Source organism: Stenella coeruleoalba (genome assembly GCF_951394435.1).
Source record: "Stenella coeruleoalba genome assembly, chromosome: 8".
Classification (NCBI taxonomy): domain Eukaryota; kingdom Metazoa; phylum Chordata; class Mammalia; order Artiodactyla; family Delphinidae; genus Stenella; species Stenella coeruleoalba.
The window spans coordinates 46,066,888-46,081,246 of record NC_137154.1 but is presented as its reverse complement, the minus strand read 5'-3'; the positions used below and the strand labels follow the sequence as shown (position 1 = coordinate 46,081,246).

At 44.6% G+C, this 14,359-nt stretch overlaps 1 protein-coding gene across 5 annotated transcripts in view; it reads right to left on the bottom strand.

Annotated features, from left to right (window-relative positions):
* SCUBE2 (signal peptide, CUB domain and EGF like domain containing 2) overlaps positions 1-6,270 on the bottom strand; it is a 64,460-nt gene extending 58,190 nt beyond the window's left edge. For all 5 annotated transcript variants that reach the window (XM_079928512.1, XM_079928513.1, XM_079928516.1 and 2 more), the window contains exons 1-2: positions 6,056-6,270; positions 4,742-4,864 (exon numbers count right to left, since the gene is read on the bottom strand). In XM_079928512.1, the coding sequence (XP_079784638.1) occupies positions 4,742-4,864; positions 6,056-6,176 (244 nt within the window). In that variant the 5' untranslated portion in view covers positions 6,177-6,270. The remainder of the gene's footprint in view (positions 1-4,741; positions 4,865-6,055) is intronic.
* Between the last annotated feature and the right edge of the window lie 8,089 nt (positions 6,271-14,359).

The following is a 14,359-nucleotide window of genomic DNA, read 5'->3' as shown; positions in this document are numbered from 1 at the left end:
GCTAAGTGAAAGAAGCCAAACACAAAAGACCATAATGTATGATTTCATTTATATGAAATGTCCAGAAAAGGCAAATCTACAGAGACAGGAAATAGATTAGTGGTTGCCTGGAACTGGGGCTACGAACAGGGATCTTACTGTGATGAGGAAAATGCTTGAAAACTGTATTATGTGATGACTGCACAACTCAACTAATTTACCAAAATCATTGATTTGTACACTGACTTAGAATTGGTGAATTTTATGGTATGTAAATTATAACTCAATAAAACAGTTAAAAAGAAAATACATATTTAGCTGCTTATTTGTGCAAAAGAAATACAGGAAGGATAAACCAGAAAGCACAGAGATTGGTGACCCATGGTGTGTGGGAGAAGGGGTGGAAATAAGGAGGAACGGGAACAGGAAAGGAATAGGAGGAAGGAGTCACACTTCTCTGAGTTTTTGAACAGCTGTGACTCTCAGAACCATGGTGATGTTTTACATACACACACATCAACCAGGAAACAAGAGTGAGGGTGACAAGAGGGATTAAAAAATGGAACACAGGGCTTCCCTGGCGGCGCAGTGGTTGAGAGTCCGCCTGCCGATGCAGGGGACACGGGTTCGTGCCCCAGTCCGGGAAGATCCCACATGCCGCGGAGCGCCTGGGCCCGTGAGCCATGGCCGCTGAGCCTGCGCGTCCGGAGCCTGTGCTCTGCAACGGGAGAGGCCACAACAGTGAGAGGCCTGCGTACCGCAAAAAAAAAAAAAAAAAAAAAAAAAAAAAAGGAACACAGAGAGAAACAAATGAACCTAACTGTACTGTAAATGAGTAACACACCACACTGAAGGGGATGGGGAAGAAAAGTACTAGCCTAAGTATGTCTGAAAAATAGCTTGACTGGATGTTATAAGGCCAAATTCAAAAATAGTTGTATACAAATACTGTACCCTAATTATTAAATCCGTTTTACTCCCAGAATTATAGAGTAGTAATTCTGTAAATACTTTATGTGTATACTGGGATTGAACAAATAGGTGCATATATTGCAGATAATGAGAGCCAGGTTTCTCACTGTTGGAGAAAGAAGTTATGAATAAGCCAAGAGGGAGGTTAGAATGAATCCTGTGATACTGTTTTGGAATCTGAAGTATCAGTGTAACTCACTGTTTATAATATATATATAGAAATGGATAGATACAAGGAATAAATATAGATAAGTGTGTATGTGTGGGTTAGTATACATACATATATTTCCTAGCTCTGTCCACTGAGAGGGCCTAGGAGGAATGACATCCCAGTAACAATGAAAACACCAAGCATCCAGATCTTGGTTTCTATACATCATTTTCCAATAAAAGGAAAACCAGTGCTCCCGGAGAAGTAATTGATTCCAGGGCTGGGGAGGGGAAAATACAGGTTGAGGCTGGAGCATTTTGTGGTACCAGAAAATTAGGAATTTCTCAAAAAAGGATGGAGGCATGTCAACAGGACACAGGAGACCATGTGAAGGAGCTCCCAATGGCTAAAGCTGGAACAACTTGAGCCAAAAATAAATAACCATATAATTAAATAAACACCCGTTGAGTCCATACTGGCATAAATACATAAACACATAAATCAATACATAAATAAATGGGGGAGGAGGGACAGATCTTCCTTACAGAAGAATCCCAATTAATAGACGTGTAAGGAACTAGAGAAATACAAAATTACCGAGAGTCACATATCACAGTAATAATTGTTGCAGGCAAGATCCACAGTTGGATGCTAAAATCAGCACAGGCTAAAAGCATCTGCCCCGATATATATATATATATATATATATATATATATATATATATATATACATACACACTGAAAGGGGAAAAAATAGTAACTTTGTAGTGGAGAAACCCAGGATACACCATTTTAACCAGATGATCAAGATTAACATCACCTGTAGTGGGAATGTTGCCATCATGTGCCCCAGATGTGATGCACTGAAAAGCACACAATAGCGCTTCTGTAGCAGCTTTGCCGAAAGCTTCACTTTTGTATTACTACAAATGTGTAACCTCAATTTTATCGAGAGAAGACATAAGACATTCTCTTGTCGCGTCAGTTCCTACCATACTACTTCTTATCATGTGAAAACATAAGGCCAACAAAAGAACTGAACAGTACTCATCAATGTGTCACTGCCATGAAAGACCAGGAAAGACTGAGGAACTGTCACAGAATGGAAGAGACAAAGGAGACAACAGTTAAATGTAATGTGGGACTTTGAGTTGGATTCTGGAAGAAAAAAAATAGAAAAACTGTTAGGGAAAAACTGGTGACATTTGAGTAAGTCTATAGTTTAGTTAATAATATTGTGCCAGTGTTAATTTCCTGGTTTTGATACTGTACTATGGTTATATAAATTGTTAACATTAGGGTAAGATAAGTGACAGACATATGTGAAGAATTCTGCACTAGTTTTGCAAATTTTCTGAAGTCTAAAATTATTTCAAAATAAAAAGTAAAAAAAAAAAAAATACAAAGGCCAAGTCTAGATTCATCCCTGTTAAACCTGATTCAGTTCCTTAAACTGAGAAATAAGGACCATATAATTAATACTGACCACTGAAACATCCCCTCCCCAAAGTCTGGGATATAAGCAAAGATCATTTAGCATAAAACATCATGTACCTAAAGACACTTCTGAAGCACATTATTTTAAAAATACTTATTCAGGGCCCATACTTTCATTTTTCCAACATTTTGGCAGAAGAAATTTGTGGAGGATAAAATTCTGTTCACTCTGAGCAAACCAGTTCCCATCCTTGAACTTAAATAGGGGCAAGTGACTTCAGTGATAATCACAACACAAATGATACCACAGATTGGACCCAAGAGGCTTAAAAACTATTAAGCCAGGAAATACACATAAAAGTTACATCTTTGAATATCTGTATTTTTGAATCTTTGCAATCCCCATTTTCTTTCCTTTTCCTTCCTGGAAGAAAGTTACCATTTCTGGATCCCTGTACCAGAAATCCAAACTAAACAGGGTCATCCTTATTCACTAGGTTTATAAACACTACAAGTATTCAAAAAATCAAATCCTTCTTAACAGGGAGAATATATGCTCTCTGTTAATAGTGATTACCTGGGGATAAATAGGAAGGTCTTTACTTTTCTATTTTACACATTTTTGTATTTTTTGTATTGACTTTCTATAACAATAATCACATATTATTTTAAAACCAATTTAAAGGTAGAAAAGCAGCGATGCCAGTCAATCATTAATTATTTAAAACTAAATAGTAGGCTTTTCACTCTAAACTGTTAGCAATTCAATTTCTTATTTGTGATAAGCCAAACCCAACAGCTAAGAATAACCAAACTTTTGCCACTTGTCATTTAACATTATTTACTAAATAAGTACTTTATCCAAAAGAAAACTTGGCATGGTTTCTACCCCCAGAGAGCATACAGTGACTGAAGGTCACAGTGAAAAAGTGAACATTTTTTTCCCCAAACAGGGTACCAACATGTGTGAATTCCAGTACTGTTAATAGAATATTTAATATGGTGAGGATGTGGTATGGAGGAACTGGCAGAGAGATGTTTCAGAGACAGTACTCTTTTGGCCTCCCATGATGCAGGGCAGATAGAGAGAGAGATGGCTGTCTGTCTCAGGGAAAATATGAGCCTGAAGAAACAGAAGGGCTTTATGGATGGACCACCAATTCCACTTGCTGCGAACCTGACCAGGAGCACGTCTCCTTTGATGGGAGAGGCAGGAGTTTTGCTCCTCCTGCACAAAGGAGACCATAAATTTATTAGGATTTCTCACCCAACCAAAGAGGGACACTAGGAGGCTGCGTGAACAGCAGAGACGTGGGGTCAGGGACAGAGCTAGAGTGGGGATCTGACTTTTTTTCACCTGCCGGCTAATTGTGTGATCATGCCCACGACCCCTTTCCCGATTCCCCTGAGCCTCAGTGTCCCCATCAATAACATGAGGGAGAGGATTGGCTCAGAGCTCCCTGAAGAGCCCTGCCAGCTCCAACATGCCAGTTTCCATGCCCCAAGCAGCCTCTTCCTATGAGAGTCCAGTCTGCAGCTAGTTCTCAATGGCAGAGTTTCTGACACTGAGCTGATCCTCCGTGGCCCAGAACACAAAATGGCAAAGTCCAGACTTCAGCCTCCCAGATCTGGAGCTCTAAGGGCTTAAAATATCCCTCCACACATCTTTCCAGGGCCAACTTGCAGCTCCAAATGAGGCAGGCTCCTGGTGCAGCTCTAAAGCTTGGCAGGTCACAATGCCAAACCACCCGAAGTCAAGGGCAAGATAGAGCCACCAGAACCTCAGGGGAGGGCAGGACTCTGGCACTCAGAGCAAGGATGCTGCCCCAGGGAGGTACAGGATCAGCACAGATCAGCCCTGTTCTGGCAAGCATGGCTCTCCTGATCAACATGGCTGCTGACTTTCTGCCCCCAAACTGAGTGGGACCAAAAGATACTAAAGCAGCGCTTTTCCTTTGCAGAAGCTAGACAAAAGGACATTTCAGAGCCAGATAAAACTGTATGATCAGCTCTCGGAAAGACCTGATGTTCCCTGTTTTTTAAGGATCTGACATGCAATTCAGAGAGTAGGTGATGTAACCCGGGGTGGCGGTGGGAGGGCTGCTGAAGCACTTTTACCAACACAAGCGGCCACGACAAGAGCTGAGGAGGTAGGGAGCTTCCCCTGCTGGCCCACCCACTGCTGGTCCCCAAGTCACTTACCCTCACACTGCCTGCCCTCCCCTTGGTAGCCAGGCCTGCAGGAGCACTTGTAGGAGGTGGGTGTGTTCTGACACAGGGCATTGGTGTGGCAGTCGTCTAGCCCCTGGGCACACTCGTCCACATCTGCAAAAGAGCACAGCAGCTCCTGATATGGTGCCCCGAGCCCCGGTGACCTGGCCTTGGCCCCTCTCTAGCATCATCTCCCACCAGCCCATCCCACTCACGCCTCGCCAGCTAAACTGCTTGGGAGCCCCTGGGATGAAGTGGACCATGTCCAGGCCCCTGTTTCCAGGCACAGCCTGTTCCCTCTGACTGGGATACCCTCTCCACTGGCCTTCACGACTCAGCTCAAACCCACCTCCTCTAGGAAGCCTGCCAGGACCCCAGAGTGTAGGTGAGTTGTCCCCCAGGATATGCTCACATATCACATTGTCACTGTTTTCCTGCCTCCCCATCTAGATGGTATCTTGATTACAGACTGGACCTGTGGCCCGGAGGCAAAGCACAGTACCTGGCACATGAGTAGGTGATGGTAAAGGCCTGCTGAAGGAAAGAGCAAGTTGGCAAAAATGCTCTGAAAACCGAGCAGAGTCTGTCAGCTTTCTCAGGGTTTGGGGTATGGGGGGAAAGCTCACCCTGGGCTCTGAGAACACCATCCTGAACCCTCAGACCATGCAGAGAGGTAATGGTGCCCCCCTCCACCCCTTCACCGCTGCCCACCCTCTCAACCTGGAAACCGGCCTTGGCAGAAGCCTTTCCTTGGCTGATACTCCTTCCAGGATGTTAATTAAAAACAAAAGAGTTTTGAAAGTATTCCAAGTCCAGTTAGTGCACAACGGGTATTCCCAGATTCTCAAGCAGCAGCTGTTCCACAGACAGAAAAATCCCTGGAGCCGACCCTGAAGCCCCCAGGACAGCTTCCCGGCCCCAGAAGAAAGGAGCACGGCTGCCATAACCTCACGCGGCCGGAGCCCTCAGTTTCCCCATCTCCGCAAGGAGACTCCAAAGCCCTGCTCCCCGCTCAGCCCGCGCGAGTCTGCCCAGCAGGCGCTCCCCGAGGATCAGGGCGGGAACTGTCATCAGCCCCGGGTCCGAGGCCGGGCCGCGCACTCAGGCCCTGGGCCTCTGGCCCGCGCGGTGGCAGCGCCTCTGCCTGGCCTGCGGGTGCGGCCCCAGGGGAAGGGGGGCCATGCGGAGCTCCGCAGCCGAGCCCCGGCCCCACTTGCCCCGGGCGCCCCGCGAGGGTCACGGGACCCCTTCTCGTCGCCCTCCCTGCCCGCCGTGCCAGGTGCGCCCCCGCGGCCGGACACTCACCCTCTGGCGGCCCCGTGGCGCGGCCCCAACCGGGCGGGACAGCCGCCGTCAGCAGCAGCGGTAGCAGCAGCGGCAGCAGCGCCCGGGCCGCCCAGGGGCAGCCAAGGCCCGCGACCCCCATGGAAGGCGCGGCGACTGCGGGCAGAGACTGCGGAGCGCGGGCGGCGAGCGCGGCGGCGGCTCCGGGAGGTGTGTGCGGGCGCCCTGCCCGCAGCGCTCTGACACCCCCGGCCCGGCCCCGCCCGGCCCCCGAGCCCCGGCCTCATTTTCACACAGTCCTCCCCGGGCCGCCCCTCCCGGCCCCCTCCCTTCCCCCTCCCGGCCGGGGCGGAGGGGGCGCGGCCGCAGTGGCCGGAGGACGGCTGTCAGCCTAGCGGGGTCGGGCCCGGCGGGCCGCGAGGCCCCCGCCGCGCAGGCCCCCGCCGCAAACCCGCTGCTCCCGCACCGCCGCGGCGCTGCGGCCCGCGGAGAGCCTCGTGCTCCGCCCGTTCGCGGCGTCCTCCAACTTGACCCGGTCCCTCTTGTGAAGACAAACAGCACTTCTAGCCTGAAATACTCGGACACGGGGCACCCAGAAAGTGTCCTGTGTAGCTCAGAGTCCTATAGTCCCCAAACCCCAAAACCACCTATGGGGCTTACCCATCTCTCCACTTAGGAGGGGGAATGTGGATGGAATGAAAGTGATTCCACAGACTTCGGATCCTCAGGAGAACTCAACAGAGAGGGTGAGCCCAGCTTCTCTGCTCACCTCAGCACACACTGTCTACACCCTTCTCCGTTCTGCCCAACCCGGGCCTTCTCTGATCCCCTGCCCCCAAGTCCTGGGAGGAGAGTGGCCCACTTGTCCCCCACTGGGGCACCGCTGAGACTGTCCCTCTGTGGCACAGTGCTGGGCCCATAAGCACAGCACAAAGTGTTCATTTCACTGAAAACCGGTTAAATGTATCTTCAGAGCAGCTTAAAGGTGAAGGAAAAGGGGGCCAGAATGTCAAGGGTGAGCCACCAGGGACAAGACAGCCCAACATGGGCACAGGTGGTATCTACGACCACCTGAACTCATAAACATCAGGTATGGCCAGCTGCAGATACAGGCAGTGCTTGTCACCTGGCCCTCCAAGCAAGACATCCTTATAAGGGAACACACCTGCACAGGGCCTTCCCACACCACCCTAGGCACAGGTGACTGGAGCCAACCACACGCAGCATCAGCATCACTCCAGGAACGAAGGTAGTAGCAATTCTCAGATGCAACAAAACACCATACTCAGGGATTTTAATGTTCATTGTTTGAGCTTCTCTGTATTTATTAAATTTTCTCCTGTGAATATATGCACACATATATGTATGTATGTATGTGTATATATATTCATTCCTTTGATAATCAGAAAAAAATAAACATCACAAAAAATCCACACCGAGCTCATGCACAAAAACATGTCTTCCTAGGGTCCAGCACCCTCTCAGAGCTCCCCACTCTGCACCACTCCTCGGCTGCCCCTGCCCCTCCCGTCCCCACGGCACCCAGGCTGAGACTGCCTCTTTGGGTCTTCATTCCTAGTGTTGCTGTCTAATGGAGAATCTGAGAAAATAACTTTTCTGTGGTTGTTTTTCTTCTGACCTTTTCATCCCCAGCAAAGGCAAGCAGGTTGCATCCCTTTTTCTGTCTTTCACCCCTCCCTCCCACTCCCTTTTGTTTGGTGTGGAGAGAGACACTCAGCTATTTCTAGTAATAAGAGTTATTTTTACACATTTGTAAATCTTCACTTAGTGAAACGTTCTCTCCGCCTTTGCCTTTGTGTTCTTAATAGTAGCCATAAATTACTGCCTTCTTTTCTCTCCGCTGCATCAGGCTTCATTGCTTTTGAAATGATCAAAGTTATTTTCTTTTAAAATCCAACTGGAAACTGCCCATTGTGTGGCACAGACCTCGTTAGCTCCAGTCAAAGCATATAAATACATAAAGCTGCCCATTAAACTCTACAGGAGCCTCCTCCAGCCCCTTGTGCCTGGTAAGAAATAAGATGCACTGTTCTTCCCCTCAACTGTTTCCCCAAGTTTATATTTCAGTAAGAATACAAATTAATTATGAGACCCAATGCTTTTTTGTCTAAGAGTGTAAGTTTTCCCCGTGTTTCCCGGAAAAGTTTACCACTGGCACAGATCTCCAAAAATGTTCTGAATCCTATTTTGTTTGCCCTAACTTCCATACAACTGTGCTTTCAGCTGGTCGGCTCCCAGATTCCTCGGCAACCTTTCTGACACTTCAGATTAAAGTCAATATGGTTTACAACCAGGAATTTCCATAGGGGAAAGGCTTCAGGGGAAATTTGTGCTCAAATGTCAATGTTTTCAGTGTTCCAATGTCAGGAGGGACTTCATGGGCCCTGAACTAGCTGCCGTCTGCCCTCTATTGTCCCACTGAGGTCCCCACACTGTCCCTGGACTAAGGCTGAAACTCCCTCTCCCCTCCCTCAGGCTGAGAGGCCATGAACCAGACCGGAGGGTAGAGACAGCCCAGCCAGCCCCAGCCACTGGTGTGGGCTGCTGGCACTAAGAAGACTGTGGAAGCGGAAGCTGCGGGTGCTCCTGAACTGCATATGGCTAAGGTAGACTCTGCATTCACTGGACACCTTTCAGTGCCCATCTTTTTTGACTCTTCAGCAGCCTTTGGAAATTCCTTTTAGAAACTCTCCCTCCCTTGGGTTTTCATGGCAACAGGCAAGCTCCTGATTTTCCAGCCTCTCAGGAAATGCCTTCTCGGTCATCTTCTTGGGATCCTCCTCTTTCAACATCCTCTCCCTGATGGTTCACTCATTCCTTTGTTTCCATAATAGAAATCTCCCTTTAGCTTCAGTTCTGTGTATTGTCTCCAATTGTCTACTGGATACCTCCACCTTGATCTCCCACAGGTCCCTCAGATTCAAGATGTTCAAAACGGAGTTCATCTTCTTCCTCAAACCTGCTCCTTCTCAAGTACTTCCTCTCTTAGAGAGAAGGGCACCACCATTCTGCCAACACCAGGTCAGAGACCTGGCAGTCATCCTAGACTCCATTTTCTCTCTTCCCACCACAGCCAAACCCTCATGTCAACTCGACCTTCTTACCATCTCTCAAAAACATCCTCTTCCTCCATGCAAGCTTCCAAAGCTCAGGCCTCATCATCCCTCACCTGGTCTGCTGCTCCTAGTCGGTGGTTCCTTATCGATTTCCCGGTCTAGAATCTCACCCCGCTTCAGTGCATCTTCCACAGTGGCTGCCAGAGTAAAATGTAAATTTCATCACAACGATCTCAGTCCTCCTCAGGCTAAAGTCCAAACTCCCTTGATATAACCACTCAAGCAAAACATGGCTACCCACTTTTAGGTATATACCCAAGAGAAATGAGTGCATATGTTCACCAAAAGACACATAACAAGAATGTTCATAATGGCTTTATCACACTAACACGAAACTAGAAATAACCCAAATATCCATCAACTAGAGGATACATAAACAAATTGTGGGATATTCATTCAATAGAATACTATAAATGAAAAAATAAAATGAACAATAAAATGAACAAACTCTAATACGCTCAACAACACAGAGGCATCTCATGATTATTATATTGAGTGAAACAAGGCAGATACAAAAGGGTACATATTGTGTACTTCCACTCCTATGAAGGTTAGGAAGAGACAGAACTAATTAATAGTGATAGAGGCCAGAATAGTAGTTCCCTCTGGGGATAGGTATTGACTGGGAAGAAGCATGAAGGAACCTTCTGGAATGCTGGAAATGTTTTAGATCTTGATCTGGGTGGGGATTATATGGATGTATACGTATATAAAAATTCATTGAGATGTTGGCTTACACTTAAAACACTTTATGCACTTTATTGTATCTTTTTACCTCAAAAAGTAAGTTAAAACAAGAACTGCTTAGCCAAAGACGTTTGTGATCTGACTCCCTTCTACATTTCCAGCTTCTCTCCTACTACACCCTTACCCACAAGCTACACTCAGCAACATCGAACTACTTGTACCAGGAATTTGTCACTTACCCCCAGATACATCTTTTCTTTTGCTCACGCTCTTCCCTTTGCCTAAAAGACATGAAGTGGGTCTCAATAAATATTTGAGTAAATGAAGTGCAACATCTTGATTAATAAGTATTACTAACAGAGGGCCAACTGTACATATAAAAACTATCAAATTGTACACCTTAAATATGTATGACTTAACTAAATGTCAATTATAACTCAACAGAGTTGTTTAAAAATAATTAAATTAAATTAAATACATACCATTAAGAATCAACCAGAAATGAATGAGACTAGCTTTCTATTAAAATTACCTCCAGAAAAAAAAAATATATATTACTATACCCCAAGGAAAAAGATGTGTGCTGTGATGTCCCGCAGACAGCAATGAAAGTACTAGAGTCTGCAAGTTAGCAGGTTCTGAGGACTAATGCAGAAAGGAAAGCCCATCTGCTCGTGCACACACATTGATTTCTCCTCTATGGATGGCATTCACATCTCCTGGAAAGCTTTTTCAGCACGTCTGAGCTGGATGTGAAGTAGTAAATTTTTCTAGTTGCTTAACCCATCTCCATCTGCTCCTTCCTCCTTCCTACCAGATATTCACCCCTTCCCCAGACAGCCCACGTTCCTAGGAGGGAAGTTGCCCCACCCTCGACTTCAGGCTCTGGAGTTGGATTAAGACAATCAATATCTTTCATTCCATTCCCCCTGCAACAGTCCCTGGTTCAGGGGTAAACACTGGTTCACGTGTTAACACTGGTTCACGTGTTCTAATCAGAAGGAATTGCAGTCCCTTTGCTTGAAAGGCTGGAATGGAAGAGTTCTCTTTTCCTGTTGCGATATGGGTGTGATGAATGAGACGCTGTGGCAGCCATCTTGATACCAACCCAAAAAGGGTAAACCAAGAGGAATATTGAAGTCCCACCTGAGCCACGCCCCACCTCGGGACCTCCAGGTATATGTGCCAGTACACTTCCTTAACATTTGAATTGGTTTTGTAAAAATATTTTTATTTTTATTTTTAAAATTGTAGTAATATATATATATAACATAAAATTTACCATTTGAACCATTTTAAAGTATACGCTTTAATGGCATTGAGTACATTTACGTTGTTGTGCAATCAACACTGCCATCTATACCCAGATCTTTTTTCATCTTGCAAAACTGACACAATAATTGTTCATTCTCTCACCCCGCCCCAGCCCCTGGCAACCACCATTCTTTTTGTTTCTATGAATTTGACTACTCTAAGTACCTTATATGAATAGAATCATACACTATTTATGACTGCCTTACTTCATGTACCATAAATTCTTCAGGGTTCATCCATATTGCAGTATGTGTTGGAATTTCCTTCCTCATTTAAGGCTGAATATATGCCACTGTATGTGTATACCACACTTTGCTTATCCATTCGTCTGTCAATGGACACTTGGGTTGCTTCTGCTTTTCGGACATTTTGAATAATACAGCTGTGAGTGTGGGTGTACAAACATCTATCTGTGTCTCTGCTTTCAATTCTTTTTAGTGTATATCCAGAAGTGGAATTGCTGGATCATATGGTATTTCTATTTTTAATTTTTTGAGGAACTGCAGTACTAATGACCACAGCAGCTACACCATTTTACATTCCCACCAGCAATGCACAAGGATTCCAGTTTCTCCACATCCTCACCAAAACTTACTGTTTTGTTTTGTTTTAAACAATAGCCATCTTAATGGATGTTAAGTGGTGGCTCATTGTGGTTTTCTGCATTAAGTTTTCTGTTATTTACAGCCAAAAAAATATTCCTATTCAGCTCCAGATAAGCCTCCATTAGGAAACTTTAGCTGGGTAGCAGGTGATCCTCTGAGTGAGGTGGGAAAAAGAGAGTTGGATGGGGTTGAATCCTCTCAGGAGCCTAAGTAACAAATAACTGTTTATTCACAGAGTTGATGCTATCTTGGTGTAAATGCCAGGACTCTGTTTCTTCAATGGTTCTGAAAACTGCACCAACACTCCTTTTTGCTTACAGAGGATTAAAAATGCTTCTAATAAATTTTTCCTTAAAATGATAATAGTTAATATTTGAATGAATACTAAATGTCAGGCATTATTCTAAGTACTTCATATGCATTAGCTCATTTAATCCTCATAGAAACTCTATGAAGTAGATATCATCATTATCCATATTTTACAGATATAGAAACTGAAGTGAAGAGAGGTTAAGTAACTTGCTAGGAGGGGACAGACCAGGACTTAGTGCCGAGATGTCTGGCATCAGATCCTCCTTCTTAACCACTGCTCCTTGTGGCCCATATGTATGCCAGGTATTGTGCTAGGCACTATGGGAGATACAAAGATGAATGAGAGGCAAACCCTGCCTCAAAGAGCTTACAGTCCAGCAGAAAAGAGACTTAATTAGTATTCATCCTCAGTACCTCCCTCAAAATATAAATATGATAATTCTTGTTTAAAAACCTTTGGTGCTCCCTGGCCTGCATTATCTGTAACATAGGCCAACCTCATGGGCAGGACAAGCTCTTAATTTGCAGAGCCCAGTGCAAAATTAAAATGCAAGGCTCCTTATTCAAAAAGCAAGGGAAGGGGCTTCCCTGGTGGCGCAGTGGTTGAGAGTCCACCTACCGATGAAGGGGATACGGGTTTGTGCCCCAGTCCTGGAAGATCCCACATGCCACAAAGCGGCTGGGCCCGTGAGTCATGGCCGCTGGGCCTGCGTGTCCGGAGCCTGTGCTCTGCAACGGGAGAGGCCACAACAGTGAGAGGCCAGCATACTGCAAAAAAAAAAAAAAAAAAGCGAGGGAAAAGTTTCATTAAAGGTACCAAAAATAGTTTTTTCCTTTAACACTATTTTATAGGGGTAATAGTGATATATGAGTAACAACAAACTTACAAAGTACAAAAATAACATTTTAGTATAATTTTATAGAATGCAATAAACAATAATACTTTATTAATGTGATATCTTGATTGATCATCAGATTTTTTTCTGGGTCACTTTTCTGAAAACTCATTTATTAGGTCATTGAATTTATACTTTTGGGATCTTCATTTTCAATCAATATAATTGAAGGGACATCAGTCATCCTTGGCAAATGAAAGGTCACAAATAATTTTTGATAATTTTTAGTTATGAGAAGGATCTTTCTGCTGGTGAAACTATTACTGGATCTGTTAAAAGTATTTTATAGGCTGTAACACACGGGGAAAATTTTTTGATAAATTACTTTGAAACATAAATTTTAGTACATCTAGAGCTGATGATTCTTGCAGAAATTTTCTTCTTAGAAGATTTAACTCTTCATACAAATCAGTTTGGGGTAAGTCTGAATTTAATTTTAAATATAAATTTATACAATGGCATTTCAATGTTTTCCCTGACATTTCCTGTAATTTGTGAACGTCATATAAGAAACCGAAAGTGGCTTCATGATTTGTGTATAATTCAAAACACTTGTTTATGTATTCAAGTGTTCACTGCTGTATCTTCAATTAAAAGGAAAAATTAATTTTAAAATTGTCTCCCTTATTAATAATTGGTTAAGCTGAAGCTTCATATGTAAATAGTGTTCTTTTTCATCTAATGGAATGATTTTTATATTTGGTTTCTATTTCTAAGCCTGTGGACATTTGCCTCACAATGTTGCAGCAGTTTTAAAAACCAGACTCTAAACTCCTCAAAGAATTCTAATAACTCCCTACTATGCTTGATTGCCACGTGCATGTGTTTGCTTGCCTTTGTAATAATTTACCGACAAAGTTTACTGCCTGAGTGTTGGCAATTTCTGTCCCAGTGCTCAGGCCAAAGCAGTTGTGCAGACACCACAGGAACATGCTCTGTGGATGGAGGGGCCACCACGGGTCTCAGTTGTGCCCCCATGCAGAGACCCTCCTCTCTTCTTGCTGCTGCCGCTGCCTCAGCTGCCAGTCTGGGCCCTGTATTAGGATATGAGCTAGTTTTACTATTTTCATAGTAGGGAAGCCATAGATACTATCTAAAGAAATGGAGGATGAAGGACGTCATAGAAGGTTTTAATTATAAAGGTAACTTACAAGAAGAAAATCCAAGATTTCTAAATAGCAGAAGAACCTTGCACACAAAACCGGCTTCAGAAGAGAGAGAAATGATGGAGAACAATTTGTATGGAAAAAATAGAGAAGGTTGTCAAAGAGCTACCCTACCTCTTTATTTTTTTTTTCTTTTTTTTTGCGGTACGCGGGCCTCTCACTGTTGTGGCCTCTCACTGTTGTGGCCTCTCCCGTTGCGGAGCACAGG